The sequence below is a fragment of the Mobula hypostoma genome, chromosome 6 (genome assembly GCF_963921235.1).
Source record: "Mobula hypostoma chromosome 6, sMobHyp1.1, whole genome shotgun sequence".
Classification (NCBI taxonomy): domain Eukaryota; kingdom Metazoa; phylum Chordata; class Chondrichthyes; order Myliobatiformes; family Myliobatidae; genus Mobula; species Mobula hypostoma.
In genome coordinates, this window is record NC_086102.1 from 123,028,291 (window position 1) to 123,044,093 (window position 15,803).

General features: G+C 44.7%; 1 protein-coding gene across 3 annotated transcripts in view; it reads right to left on the bottom strand.

The window, feature by feature from the left end:
* Nucleotides 1–15,803, bottom strand: part of col6a2 (collagen, type VI, alpha 2) — a 73,185-nt gene that overhangs the window by 28,016 nt on the left and 29,366 nt on the right. For all 3 annotated transcript variants that reach the window (XM_063051582.1, XM_063051583.1, XM_063051584.1), the window contains exons 12-23: nucleotides 15,193–15,255; nucleotides 14,139–14,201; nucleotides 11,143–11,196; nucleotides 8,882–8,917; nucleotides 8,393–8,455; nucleotides 7,526–7,588; nucleotides 6,505–6,567; nucleotides 6,221–6,283; nucleotides 3,719–3,769; nucleotides 2,439–2,474; nucleotides 936–998; nucleotides 659–721 (exon numbers count right to left, since the gene is read on the bottom strand). In XM_063051582.1, the coding sequence (XP_062907652.1) occupies nucleotides 659–721; nucleotides 936–998; nucleotides 2,439–2,474; nucleotides 3,719–3,769; nucleotides 6,221–6,283; nucleotides 6,505–6,567; nucleotides 7,526–7,588; nucleotides 8,393–8,455; nucleotides 8,882–8,917; nucleotides 11,143–11,196; nucleotides 14,139–14,201; nucleotides 15,193–15,255 (681 nt within the window). The remainder of the gene's footprint in view (nucleotides 1–658; nucleotides 722–935; nucleotides 999–2,438; nucleotides 2,475–3,718; nucleotides 3,770–6,220; nucleotides 6,284–6,504; nucleotides 6,568–7,525; nucleotides 7,589–8,392; nucleotides 8,456–8,881; nucleotides 8,918–11,142; nucleotides 11,197–14,138; nucleotides 14,202–15,192; nucleotides 15,256–15,803) is intronic.

The following is a 15,803-nucleotide window of genomic DNA, read 5'->3' on the forward strand; positions in this document are numbered from 1 at the left end:
GAAGGGTCTTGACCCGAAAGGTCAACTGACAATTTCCCTCCAAAGATGCTGCCTGACCTTCTGAGTTCCTGCAGCTTTTCTGCGTTGCTCTAATGTTCTCCCCATTGGAATCATGGAGACAAAGGGAAGCAGGCCCTTCGGCCCATCATGTCCATGCTGACCATCAACCATTTACGCAGGTTCTATCTTACTTCCCTGTAATCCCATTAACTCCCCTGATTCCTGTAGAGATTGAGAGCAGTTTCTCGTTGCTGATTAACCCATCTTCCTGTGGCCATGTGGGTTTCCCCTGACTACCTCCCATGTCCAAAAGATGTGCACGTGAGTAGATCAATTGTCTGCTGTAAACTACCCCTGGTGGAGGGAGATTCAGACTGGGGGCGAAGGGCCTGTGAGTGAAAGAAAATCACAAGGAAAATAAGTTGGTAAATGGGATTGCTTCAAGAGCAGCACAGAATTGATGGGCTGAATGGCCTCCAATATTGCAGGAAAATACAAGAAATGTGTAATATGAGAAAAGCACAATGCCATTCATGGTGTAAGTGTTGAACTTCAACAAGGCTGTCCTGGATGCCTGTATCTTAACCTATTCACAGAACCATTAGCACAATACATAGCACTCCTGTAAACTTTTAACCCACTGTTACACGTCACTCACCTTTTGTCCTGGTCCTCCTGGTGTCCCTCTCTCTCCTGGCTCCCCCATTGGCCCAGGATCACCCTAGAAGCAAAGGAAGTAAGCTGTGCTGTGATTTTTTTTTTCATTTAATTAGAGACACATTACAACTGCTTCAATTGGACATGCAGAACTAGGGAAAGACAGATATCTAGTTGGTAACTGGGCCGATACCAGCCATCCGCAAAGGTTCTGAATATTGCATCCAACCATGATTTTGGATGTAATGTTGAATGGATTCTGGGAAAATTAGACTTACCGGTTCACCAGGGGTTCCCTTACTTCCTTGCCGTCCCTTTTGTCCCATCTCTCCTTTGGTACCCTGAAGGAAAAAAGGAAGTCTTAATGTTAGACAATTTGACTTAGCTCTTCTGCAAAGTGATCTTTGTCCTGAAACTGGATATCACTCACTTTTAGAGTGTGAATTCATGCTGCATTTAAGTACCCCTTCCACCATCTGGAAGATTGCACCTAAAAGGATCTGCAATTTCCTTGCTCTAAATTTCTGCTGGATTACCACATTTTATCCTATTCCATCCTTCTAGCATTATTTTATATAATTATTATTATTGAATGTTACTTCCTTGTTGCATGTTGCCCCAACACACCACAGCAAATTCCTGATATGTGCAAATGGTAAATAAAATTGATCCTTGATCCTGATATAGCAGAGAGGTTGAACAACGATAGTGGGGGTTGGGTCTGGATCCAAGATGACGGAGGTTATGGGTGCACCTCAATGTGGATGTGATCGGTTCTGCCAGGGCTAACTTCCTAATAAAGCAGTTACCAGCCTTCTTTCAAGATACTTTTGGCCTCCGGAGAAAGTAGGCCTCAATGCCTGCCTTATAATCGCAATTGGTATTCATAAAGGATGCTCCTTACCTAATGTAGCAGAAAGCACACTGCCGGACTGAAAGTATCTCGGCCTGTTGACCAACACACGGAAGTCTTAGTACATCATTTTCCTTGTATCCTGAGAGATGTTAAATTCTTACGCTTTCCATTCAAATGTATCAGTTGGAATAAACTGGTGTTGCAGGACTAATTTCTGAGGTGAGAGGGTTACCCTGTCATGAGTGGTGTAAGAAATTCTTTGTGGAGTTTAGAGGAATGAAGGGCGATCATACTGGAGCAAATAAGATATTTAGGGGCACAACAGGGTAGATGTTCAGATGTTTTCCCCTGTGGAAGATGATCAAATGAAGGGACACAGTGACAAGATTTGGGGGTGGTATTTAAAACCAAGGTCCACAGGAACTTCTCAACGAGGGTGATGAGGCTCTAGCACTCCTTACTTGGAGGAATGTGGACACTGGGGGATTTAAAGAGCAAGGATTTAAGGAGGATTAAGGATCATGGGGGATTTAAGGAGCAAGTAGATAAACTTTGGATAAAGTGTAGAATTGTGGCTGTTGGTAACTGGCACAAAAGAGAAAACGAGGCCTGGGGTAGGTTAGCTATGATCACATTGAATAGCAGAGTGGGTTTGAAGACGTGATCCTACTCATCTGTCCCTGTGCTTCAGTAAGAGTCTTAGGCATGATCTTGAATCCTCGACTGGTCTGTTACTGATTCCAGTATTCATAAATGAGAGTATCAACACTCTCTGGACAATAACATCTAGCCTCCTTTTGTAAAGTCAACTCATGTGCAATCTACCATCAGCTGACAGGGACTTAGATTCAACCACATGACACATCAGATTAACATATTGTAGGTGCCCACACAGACTTTTGAACCAATGGAAACATCAGCTCACCACGTAGCCGTCAGGTCCTCGATCTCCCTCGTCGCCCTAAGGAGCAAAGGAAAAGAAACAGTGATACCTTTCTATTTGGGCTTGTCCTACCACAGAGTGATACACTGTCAGGGGCAACACACAAGGAATCAGGACAATGTTCAGACAATTAACAACTGAAAATGGAGTTAAGCAGATTTGTTGGAAAGGTCTTCTTACTCCCATACATTTGTCCATGGCATTCTCTGCTGCCACAATGAGGCCACTCTTATTTTGAAGGAACAAAACCTCATTGGGTAACATCCAATGAACATCCATAACTTTTACTTCCGTAATTTCTACCCCCTCCCCTTTTTTCCATTGCCCACTCTGACTCCCATCACCTCCCACTGGTGTCACTCCTCCTTCCCATTCTTCCATGGTCCACTCTCCTCTCCCATCAGATTCCTCTTTCTTCAATCCTTTAACTCTTCCACCTACCACCAGATTTGTAAAAGGGTGAGAGGGAAAGGAGAATGAGGGGAAGAGGAGGGGAAAAGGTGGTAGGGAATGGGGTCAGAGGAAATGGGAAATCAGGAGGAGAGAAGAGAATAGAGATAGATCAAGAGGAAAAAGCAAGTAGTTCTTTGCTGTTATCATCTTCACCATCATTATCCATTTTCAATGAGGACTAACATTTTTATTGGATGAATATAACATGTGCAATCATCATTAGTACACACCAGAATTTCCAACTAAACCAGCTTACAACGCTATTCAGATCAGCTGCAACTGGTTATATTTTGTTTGAATAGATAATTGAATTCGTAGACATTAGTTCAGGTTTCACTGTATGAGAGTATTTTTGCTGTAAAGAATTAGAATGCTCCACATCCAGGTTACATAAGCAGCTTTCAAATACGAGGGGCGAGTAATAAGTTTGTGGCCCAAGGTAGAAGGAGATGAGTTATACAGCTCTCGTTACATGCACGTGCAATTCAACTCTTTGAGTGATTATGCAGAAAGTTTGAAGTTAATAACTCATCTCCTTCTACCTTAGACCACAAACTTATCAATCACCCCTGCTGTGGGCACTTTCTGGATGTCCAAGATCCGTATGCTCCACGACCGCTGGACTAAGTGTGTAAATGTAGGAGGGGACTATGTTGAAAAATAAATGTGCTAAGTTTTCTAAAATTGACTCCTTCTACCTTAGGCCACAAACTTATCAATCACCCCTGTATTCTGAAAATCCTACCCATTAAACATGTGTGGAAGAAAACTGCTGAAGTAGAGAAAGTAATGAAATTATCTTCCATTACCTGGTCTCCTCTGGGTCCTGGAAAACTGAATCCTTGCCTTCCTTTGTCACCCTAAAGACAAGTTGAAGAAGAAAATTACATGAGCAAGACAGAGCAAACCCCTAATAAACTCAAGGCTTGCATTTGTACAGCATCTTTGAAGATACTTAGGTACAGATGAACTTTTGAAGTCTCATGACTTCTGAAAAACATGAATAAGGCAGAATTTTAAAGAAAGTATGGTAACAAAAAGACAAATATTTGAAAAGAAAGGTACTTATCAGATTTAAATTAGATGACCATTTTGTCAAGCACCTTCGCTTCATTAGGGTGAGTTTTCCTTGTGGCCACCCATTTTGATTTTACTTACCATTCTGACATGTTTGTCATGGACATGACCTCCTCTACTGCCATGATGAGGCCATTCTCAGGTTGGAGAAGCAACAACTCATATTCCACCTGGGTAGCCTCCTAACTGATGGCATGAATATTGATCTCTCTGAGTTCCAGTAATTCTGCTTCCTCTCCGTTATCTCTTTTTCCATTCCCCATTCTGAGTGCCCTCTTTCCCCTTCACTTCTCCTCACCTGCCTATCATCTTTCCCTAATGCCCCTTCTCCTTCCACTCTCCTCTCCTATCAGATTCTTCCTTCTTCAGCCCTTTACCTTTTCCAACTATCATCTCACAGTTTCTTACTTCATTCCCCCTCTCCCTCCCACAGACCTTCCCCCTGACCTCATCTCACTCAACACCTGCCAGCTTATTCTCATTCCCCATCTCCACCTCCTCATTCTGGCTTCTTCTCCCTTCCTTTCAAGTCCTGATGAAGGGTCTTGGTTCAAAATGTTGACTGCTTATTCTTCTCCAAAGGTGCTGCTTGACCTGCTGAGTTCCTCCAGCACACTGCATGTGTATATCAAAGGTAGGACAGGGAGCGAAGTGAACCTTCCAGTATCAGTGCAGTGCTGAACATTCCATGCTAACTCCTAAATGGCCCTGCCTCCTCATTTCATGCCTAATCAATCCATTCCAGCTCCCAAGACCTTACCTGTCTCCCCATGATCTGAAATGAACAGCCTCCCCACTCCCTCTGAACACCCTATCATGTCTTCTCTCAGCATCACGCTCGATGGCTTCCACTACATTTCAATTCTGTCTGGGAGTACTCCCCCTTCCCAGTCTCTTCACCCACATATTCCAAACCAAACCTCTGCCCTTTCCTAACCTCATACACCCATCCCAATCACACCTTCCCAGCCCTGGGTACAATCCCAGACCCACTGCCCGAAGGGAAATCATACTGGTTCGCGGTTCATCTGTAGACACCTAGTGGAGTGTTGTGCCTCATGAGACTGTGGGAAAGAAGGTCCCGTGATCCAATACTGGGTGGGCCTTCGCTCTCCGTCCTTCAGTGTAGGGATAGCCACTGGTACTTAACCTAACTCTTGCATCCAAAGCATCTTGAGTTCCCCCAACTTTTGACTGAAACCTTCTCCAAAGTCTCCACCATCTACTTGTATTGAGGTGACTAGAATTGAATGCTGTGCTCCAAGATGCAGCCTACTCACAGTTTTATAAAGCTGTAATTAGAAGAAATAAGATGGCAAATACTAGGAAATCTCAGCAGGCCAGCCAGCATCTGTGGAGAGGGGTGAGTGCTTAATGTGTCAGGTCAATGGACTTGCAGAACCCAAGGAGAAAAATAAGCAATTCAAAGATGTGGCAAGTTGCAGAGAGTATGGGGAGGGCAGGAGAGAAAGTCAGTGATAGGTTGGTAGCAAGGTAAGTGAAACAACACGATGCATGATGGACAGGGAAACTTAAAACTGTTAAATTTAATGTTGAGTACTGTAATGTGCCAAGTTAGAAGACGACACTTTGTCCTTCAAACTTATTTGGGTGTTGGAATAACACAGAAGGCCGTGGAACAAAATAGCTCAGAATTTTGATTGTATATTCAAGTGGCTGGCAAAAAGATGCTTGGGATTGCCTTTGTGGACTGACTGGAAGCATTCTGCAAAGTGGGTCACGCAGTCTGTGATGGTTTCTCTGACACTGATGACACCGCATCCTGAGTCCGCTAAACTGAAAGAAGTGCAAGTGGATGACTGCTTCATCCTGTTAAGACTGTTTGGGTCTCTGGATGGTGGGCAGGGAAAAGCTGTAAGTGTTGCCTCTCCTGTGACTGCGCTGGAAAGTGCGTAGGAGGGAGAGTGGTTAGCAGGGACGGACAAGTGAACAGGAGGATCATGTGAGGCAGATGATTGTCTGAGAGAATGCTGAAAGGGAAGGTGAGGTAAAGGTTTCTGGCAGCAGAATCTCATCTCAGCATTTTCTGCTTTCATTTGGGATTTGCAATGTTTTTCTTTAATTTTGAAAAATACTGCTAAAGTTGTCCAGATTCAAAGGTTATTGTCTGTCTTATTATTCCATCATCAGGGATCCGACACAAAGGCAGCCTTCACATTTATCCTTGACATCATTTAACAAAGAATCAACCATGTTTATGGCCAAATGCATACCTTGGGGCCTGAAGGTCCGGGCTCACCTCTTGGTCCAACCTCACCTGGGTCTCCACGTGATCCCTGCAAAAAGCAAAAGGTGGGGTTTTTAGCTGGTTGTTGAGTTCATAAACCCAACAGAAAATGTAGCTGCAGAACACTCAGCTGATGTATAGGCTGTGCCTGGGTCATCCCATGACGGGCAGGCAGCAATTGGGGTGGTGGTGATGGTGGGAGGGGAGAGGCATGGGATTAAACTTCGGGGATGGGGTTTGTTGCTTGCTGGGTCAGAAGATACAACTTACATTCAAGCCTGGTCCACCAGGTTGGCCTGGGGTTCCTCTGGGTCCTGGGAGGCCAACGTCTCCCTGTGAACAAAGTGAAAGTTTCAGTCAGTCAGCTGGTAACCGTGGCCTCCTGCTTCAAGACCTCAGCACCTTGGACTGAGAATGCCAAGTACTTGAATAATTGCTCAGTTTGTGCCTTCTGCAGTACATAGACTACTCGTGTTCAGCTTATCCTGGTACCACTATTCCTTCCCCAGACTGGCCATACAAATACTTCAGCTTTCTTGCTCTAACCAGAATACCCCCACTGCCCCCCCCCAACAGTACAGTGATATGAGGAGGGGCTTTCATTCTACCGTGATATGACAAGGAGCTTTCATTCAGAAATACTGGAGAATGCTAGACTATTCCTCAGATTATTTCTAGCATTCAGTGAGATCATGGCTTATCTATGTTTTAATTTCATCTAATTTCCTTGGTTCAATTTTCTTTAACACATCCCCTCCAAGTTGGACATCATCTTGACTTGGGAAAGTATCACCAGTGGTTCAGTATAAATCACGTAAACCTTTCCCGTAGCCCCATAGGAGGATCATCACCAGAAAGATTACCAAGACCACCTTCTCCAGTGCAATGTTTACTGGCCTCGCCAGTGACACTGAGATCTCAAAAAGGAATTGATAGCTGGATGGACCAGAGCTCCATGCATATCACTGAAGGTTTGTGACACAAGACATCCTTTTGGCCCATTGTATCTGTGCTGGCTCTCTACTGGAGCAAGTCTCCAGTTCCACCAATCATCCCTTTCTCTGCAAGCTTAGAAATCTTTCTCCTCCCTTTACTTCTACACCTCACTTAATCCCAGTGCAAAAAGAAATATTCAAGTATATGTTTATGCTATTTTAGTTTGTACATCCAATGGCTTTTTGGCAACCTCTCTATTTAGATTCCTCCACCCCTCTGGCCTGCAGAAGTGTTTATTAAATCAGCTGTCAAATTATAATTGTGCATGATATTGCACTAGTAGACAGCTCCTTACCTTTTCTCCTTTCAGCCCAGCTTCTCCTGGCAATCCTCGCGTACCTTCAATCCCAACATCACCCTTGCCGGACACAAGGACATATTCAGTCAGTCATTATCAGTCCATTATTGTTCTGGCCAATCCCTCCCCCCCACCTCCCATCATGGGCAAACCAAGATGGTCCCACCTCAGATGGTCTGTTGGTAGCCACAGATCTTCCAAGGTGGAGCCTTCCTCGTGACCATGTCTTATGAGGATAGGTTGAGTGATCCAGGGCTTTTCTGTTTGGAGTGAAGGAGGATGGGACATGACTTGATAGGGGTGTACCAGATTATAAGAGGCATAACTAGAGTGGACAGCCAGCAACTTTTCCCTAGGGCGGAAACAACTAATACAAGGTGACATAACCTTAAGGTGCTTGGAGGAATGTATAGGTGCATTCGTCTGAGGTAGGATTTTTTTTTGCGCAGGAAACGGAATATGCTGTCGGGGTGGTTGCAGAGGCGGATATATTAGGGACGTTTAAGAGACACATGGATGAAAGAAAATGGAGAGCTACGTGGGAGGGAAGGGTTAGATTGACCTTGGAGTAGGTAAAAGTGTCAGCATCGCATTGCGAACCAAAGAGCCTGCACTCTGCTGTGCTGCTCCATGTTCTATGATTGTAAGGATAAGAATCCAGCTGTCATAAAAGGGGTGTCCCACATCATCAAGCACTTAAACCGAGTAAAGCACTGTATTTACAGCTTCCACAAGGTTCCGAACTGGTTACTTCCCGCTAAAAAACCCTTTGAGATATCGTCTGCTTCCACCGGTCACCCCACCCCTTCCTTTTCAACCATGCATTGATAAGAAAGCCTTTGAGTGGAAAAGTAATGTCCTCACCTTCTCCCCTGCACCCCCTCTTGGCCCAGGTTCTCCTTTGGGTCCAATGTCTCCTCTGCGACCCTGGCATTGAGATTGACAAAGAATCAAAAGCCAAGAACATTGGATTGCACTGCTGAAATCAGCCCAACAAAACACCAGCCAGCGCTCTATCATAAGGCTGGACCCCGTTGTGAGTTTAGGCTCTTGCGTTCTTTTCGCTGATACACACTTGCATGCTTGTGCATCTTCTGAAGGTCTGCATCTGCCTATGTGCTCCTGCATATCCATGTAGTCATTGTCCTTTGGTTCACTACGTCCACCCTGAACTTCTTGCCCAACTACACTAACAGTATTTGCTTGCGATGTTCATACACACGGATCAGCATCTACCACATTCCTGTGCAAGTGAAGTGCAGTTTGTGATATTTTGCAGCTTTTGCCTGCCTTTCCACAGTACATCAGCGAATTTAAGCAAGCAACATGTTTTATAAAGTCCATAAAACTTACCACATCTCCCTTAGGGCCTGGAGATCCTTTGACTCCCTGTGGAATTCAATAAAGGAGAACAGCGTCAAATAATAAGACACTCTGAAGCATGGATATCACACCCAATCACTATTCTACACCCTCCTTGGGATGGAGTCTGACTAAGGATGTAATACTGAGGCCTACAAGGCATCAGTCAGACTGCATTTGGAGTATTGTATGCAGATTTGGGCCCCTTCTCTAAGAGAGGATGTGCTGGCATTGGAGAGGGCCCAGAGGAAGTTCACAAGAATGATCCCAGGAATGAAAGCATTAACAGTGAGGAGTGTTTGATGGCTCAGGGCCTGTACTCACTGGAGTTTGGAAAAATTAGGGGGAATCCATTGAAACATATTGAATATTGGCATAGATAGAGTGAATGTGGAGAGGATGTTTTTAAAAATGGGAGAGTCTAGAACCAGAGGACACAGCCTCAGAATTCATGGATATCCTTTTAGAACTGAGAAGAGGAGGAATTTCTTTAGTCAGAGGGTGGAGAACCTGTGAAAGCCATTGCCACAGACGAATGTGGAGTCCAAGCCATTGGGTATATTTAGAGCTAAGGTTGATAGGTTCTTGATTAGTTAGGGTGCCAAAAGTTACAGAGAAAACGCAGGAGAATGGGATTCAGAGGGAAAATAAATCAGCCATGATCGAACAGCAGAGCAGAATTCCACTGGCTCATAGCTGATGGAAGTGCCCTAGGAATTGTTTAATGGTTGAGGAAATCTCTGAACTACCCCATGGGCACAATGGGTGTGGGCAGAAATCCCATTCAAGAGCAGGTCTAACAAATAAAAAGAGAACTAGCTTGACTCCTCCTTGACTTACCAATAATGCATTGTGTGGAGATCTGTTCTGGACCCACATAGGAAATGCTGGGGCCCACTGTGGTAAAACTGCCTTGTTTCTCAGATTAGGTTCAATACGTGAAGAGTGATCATGTGTGTTTAATTGAAAGAGAGGCTAGTCTGGAATAGCTAATCCCAGAGTTGTAAATTTAGCTCTAGCACACCAAGTTAAAAGTTATTTCACATACTGCAAAAATTTAATGTTGCTCACTTAAAGTGGGAGCACATAATCCCTCACTACCACAAATATTGTGGCCAAAAATCCTGCATTTCAAGGCACAGCAGGTTTTATGCATGAAGAGCAAGCCTCATCCCAGGAGAATACCTTTCATAATCAGCCATTCCTCCTTCAGCTAAGTAAATGACAACTACTAATACAATAGACTGATGTTAAGCATCCTCATTCCCAAGTATTACATGTTAGTACTCTAGCAAGAGATTGAAAATATAAAGCAAAATTTATTCAGATGCTTTTCTTCGCTCCAATGAATGAATTGTGGAATTAAACGTAGTAATATTTAAAGATGACCAGTCACTGCAGAGAAATTCTGGGGAAAAGGGAATTAAGCAGCCTGATTGGGAAGGGGAATGATTTTTGACGGAGGGTAAAAGGTGGAGGAAGAACAAGATCGAATATAGCAGAGAAAGAGAGGGAAATCATTGAGACGTAGGAGAGGGAGAGAGAAGAAACTGGGATTGGGTGACAGGGAGGAAGAGAAATGAACAAAAGCAGTTCTAAAACTGAAGTGAACAATGGTGAGGGACAGAGCAGATAAAATTTGAAGAGTAAGAGAGGAGTCAACGTCAAAGTAATTTTCTTATCAAATGTACATACATGTCACCACATACAGTAGTACCCTGCGATTCATTTTCTTGCAAGCATGTACAGGAAAATAAAGAAATTCAATAGAATTTATGAAAAGCTACAGAAACAAAGACTGACTAGCAACCAACGTGCAGAAGAGGACAAATTGTGCACATAATGAGAAAGAATGAGAAGCAGTTCACTGAGACAAGGAGATACAGGCAGGATCAATAAAGGTAACAGCAAAAACAGTGGCAATAAAAAAAAACAATATATTGGAAGAACCCCGTGCACAGACAGAAGTTGGTCATTCCAAATGGGAGAGTTGCCAACATGAAAGCAAGAGAGACCCAGCATTAGACTGAGACAAAAATAAACAGGAGATGTAAATGAAGAGTCATGAAGGGATCACAAACATTTTACCCGAGCGTTAGTGGAGATCTTGAATGGTGATTAGGAAACAGCCTCCTCCCACCCATCTGGTCCAAGCTGAACCCACAAACTAAGGTTCAACCATTGTTCGGTAGAAGGCAGTGCATCCCTCAGGAATCAGTGGACTAGCTTTGGTCTGGACAGCTGATAATTACCTTTGCTCCTTTCTGGCCCATGAGTCCAGGACGCCCGGAAGGCCCAAGTGGCCCCTAGTGAAAATAAACACATTTAATAAAAGGAAGGTGAAGGGGCACCATCATAATGGAAATGTACGTGGCTCTACACACCACTATTCCTCTTTCTAAAGCTGCACTCCCACCACTGGTCCAAGTGCAGAATGGAGCATTTGCTTCAGGATGTGACAGATATGTATCAATCAGGCCAGCTGTTCCATTAAAGGAAGGAGGAAAGGGTTGCACTGATGTAACGACTCTCAGTCAGCGAGCCATTCCAAAGGAGTCTGCAACCAATTCATCATCCTTAAACTCCGATCACTGCGGTGGTTTCAGGAACGGGGCTACCACGAGCGCTGCAAGACCTCGCAGATTGAAATGGGATGACAGGAATGGGAAATGCTCCAGATTCTCAGGGCAAGCAGTGCTGGTGGAGAGGGAAACAGAGTTAATGGTTCAGGTTGATAACCTTTCATCAAACGTCCAGATGATAAGCCTTCGACCAGAACCATTAACTGTTTCTCTCTTCATAGTTGCCATTTGACCTGCCAAGTAGCTGATTAAAGCCTTTGTGGACCATCAGGGCAGTGCTTATGCCGGTTTCCGTGGCATGAAGTGACTGAGAGTACGAGACTCCTCCCCCCCCCCAGAAAGGACGCCAGTCTATCGCGAGGTTAACCCCCAGCATTTTCATGCCGGTACCCATTTTCAGCTGGGTAGACTAGAGCCTTGCTCAAGGACACACACGCTGCCTCGGCCAAGACTCGAACCCACGACCTTCAGATCGCTAGTCCAATGCCCTAACCACTTGGCCACGCGCCACACCAAGTATCTGAGGGGTTCCAATTCTTATCTCAGATTTCCTGTATCTGCAGTTTTTTCCTGAGTTTGAGGTGATAATACTTTGTGTTTCAGCATTGCAGGTCGAGAGATGAACACCTTCCAGGACAGAGACAGGATTCCCTTACTCTACAGGTGCACCTTAAGGCCTGACAGAGCTCATTTTCACTGACTATTTGGAGGGCCGCGCCTCCATCAGTACTGTGGGGGAGGTCAGACAGTATAGGCTGACACACGTTCCTGCAATGGAGCTCCAATTCCATAAGTTCAGTCTCAGAGGCAAGCTGCTTTACAACAGAGCAGGAAAAACCGATTGTTGGTACTCAGGTTGCTGAAGGACAACAAAACCAGAAGACATTCACCCAGTCTGGGGTAAAGTTTCAATCAGTGCTGCTCCTGATCTTGTATATAAATTGTGCATTTTATAACTTTGTTGTCAAATTCTCCTCGTTTTACTTTCACCTGGTCCACTTGGCCATCTTGACTTAAATCTTTGACTTCCTCATCTCTGCTTGGAAGATAAGTTGGTGCAGATCTACAGACTCCCACAAGTACCTCAGCAATACTTCTTGCTGCCCATCCCCTCTGTCTCCATCACATCTAACGATGCTACCTTTCACAACTCATTTCTTTCTTCTGAATTGCCATTTCCCCATGGCCACAGTTAACAGGATCCTCAATCATGTTGGTTCCATTTCTGCACCTCTCACCCTGACTATGAATAGGATTCCCTTTGTCCTCACCATCCACAACAACAGCTTGTAATGAATATTTCTCTGAAACCTCTTTCACCTTTGGTGATATTCCAGCAGTTCTTCCTTCCCTCCATCAGCATTCCCAAGGGACTGCTCACTTTGAGAATCCCCAGTTGACACTGATCATTCTTCTCACAGCACTTTCCAAGACACCCAACTCTTGCTTTCTTATCTTAAATCCTTTGCACCATCAAAATACCCACCCAGTCTGTCCATGAGAATTAACAATCACTTGAACTTCTTCCAATTTGGTGTATAGGAATTCCTTCAAATGTTTATGTAATTACATTGATTGGGGTGAGAGTCTTTGATATATAAAGCCATTATTCTCCATAATTCTTGGCGCGTGACAAGTGGTTAAGGCATCGGACTAGTGATCGGAAGGTTGCTAGTTCGAGCCTCAGCTGAGGCAGCATGTTGTGTCCTTGAGCAAGGCACTTAACCACACAGTCCTCTACAATGACACCGGTGCCAGGCTGTATCAGCCCTCACCCTTCCCTTGGACAACACCGGTGGCGTGGAAAGGGGAGACTTGCAGGATGGGCAACTGCCAGTCTTCCATACAACCTTGCCCAGGCCTGCGCCCTGGAAACCTTCCAAAGTGCAAATCCATGGTCTCACGAGACTAACAGATGCCTATATATTTTCCATAATCTCATGCCACTCTCTGTGTGGGATTACACTGCTCCAGAGATCCTAATACGCTATTTAGCCAGCCCCAGCAGCTAACCAATTTTTGCTGAAGAGAATGCATCACAGGAACACAACCCTTCTACAACTTGAGGAACATACTGCGTCAAAGGCTCACCATGTGGTCTCCTCTATATTGGGAAAACCAAACACAGACCAGATGATCACTCAGTCCACAAGGGATTCAGTCACCTCTGACTATAACTCTCCATTTTATTCTGACCTCCCTTTCTCTGCCTGCACTCCTACTTTGTTCCAACAAAGTTCAGCACAAATGTAGGAGACTATGGATCTTTTCCCCTTCAAGTTGTACAACAGGTAGATTCAACCTCAGTACCGACCGGCGGGAAAGGGGAAGACAAACCTCCTGTCTTTGGTCACTCTTAATTCTTTCTGATTGGCTGACACCCAACCAACCACAAGCTCCCATAAGAATGAAATGAGCAATAATGTTATGGCCAGGTCTAACCTGACTAGCAGAAACGGCCAAACATCCCAATTTAGCAGCCCTGAATGGGAATGTGGCAGATTAGTCTGCATTATTCCTGGGCCCACAGTTCAAAGCATGCAGGGAAACTTCAGGAAGTACGGAAAGGGGATGGTCAGCCTGCCAATTAATCAGCGGAGGGCTCTCAGTAAAATGAACTACACCCTCAGCGTTCGGAACAGCCCAGTTGACTTCCTCAACATTACCTTGGCACCTTTCACTCCTTTAGCTCCAGGTGGGCCACTTCTTCCTGGACGTCCAAAATCTCCCTGAAGGGGGAAGGAAACACAGTCTTATTCATTAACACATGACCCAATGGCTGGATGAAATAACCATCCCCATAAAGCTGGTACATTATACATTGTCTGTTGAGTCTATACAGTGAGGCTCTCAGTTCATGGGTTCCCATCAAATCTATGCTAGCTCCCAGGGAAACAATCCTATCAGTATCATTGCCTCTCTCCTTATTTCCCTGCATCTTAGAGCCTCACGCACTGCACCTTAAGGGGTAACTTACAGTGGCCAACTAGCCTGGAATGTGGGAGAGGAAACTAGAGCACTGTGGGACCACAGGGAGAATATGTAGACTCAACACAGGCTGGGACTGAATCTGGGCCACTGCAACCTGGTCAATGGCGCTAACTTCTGCACCATCACGCTGCTCCTGTCTGCAGGTCCACCATGGGTGGCTGAACAACCTGGACACAGAACAGGCAAACTACAACCCAAGGCACTGTTGAGGCTGGCTGAGGATATTACCAGTAAGCTCAGTTCCACCCTCTTTTTCTTGGCACACACCAAAATGAAGCAGTAACATCCCTGATAGAGAATAGGTGAATACTGGGCCCGATTTGCGTGATTAATGATTCCCATCCAAAGGACTTGATGGAGAGAAGACTTGATGGGCCCAAAAGCCTAATTCTGCTGTTGGGTCTTCTGGTCTATATCAGGGGTTCCCAGCCTCTTTTATGCCATGGGCCAATGCTATTAAACATTGGAACCCCGGTCCATATGGACTCCTTTGAAATGATTGATGTAGAATCATCTATTCAATTTTCAGGCATAACTGGCCATCCCTTAACAACAGGATATTTGAGGAGCCAAATAAACAATATTGAGTCCCTCGCGAGGGAAGGGCAGAGTAGGTGAAAGCCTGCCTCCCTTCGGAATTACACCATCTGTTCTGTAGTTGCTGAGATCCTTCTTGGGACAACTAAACAGTTAAACTAACGTAAATTCTTGCTACGAACACATACAAACCTTCGACCCAGGATCACCAGGGAATCCTCTATCACCAGCATCTCCTGGGTAACCAGGGGGTCCCTGTGAACAACAAAACCACAATTTTATTAGTGGAAAGAGCATGGATGAATATACTAGGAACAGCAGCAACCCCTTTGAGGGTTAAAATTTCACTTCTTTCTCACTCTGCAAACTGGTTGGCCTTGGCCCCCAGACAATGTTCCCTCTAATGACCAGTGTGTGGAATAATCTTGTGCTGTGCAATTTTTTTGTTCAGTGACAACGATGTGTGCACAGTGAATAATTTCTTCAATAAAAACAGGATAAATAAGCCAGTTCTAAAATCTGCAGACAAATCATGGCAAACTCCACGTTATCAACACCATCCACATCAGAAACCGGAAAAGGAAATGTGATTGTGTACAGTTGTGAAATATACTCAACACGTAGAGGGTAACAAGCTTTTGTGCACAATTTAAATTCCTTTATGTGCTAGTAGCAGAAGTTGTGTGTACGCACTCCTTAGAGGGAACACTGCCCCCCCCGCCAGCTGTGCGCCATCTTAAACCAGGAGGATATTTAATAGGACTCAGGCTGAAGCCAAATACAGAAAGAGATCTCCAGAGGTT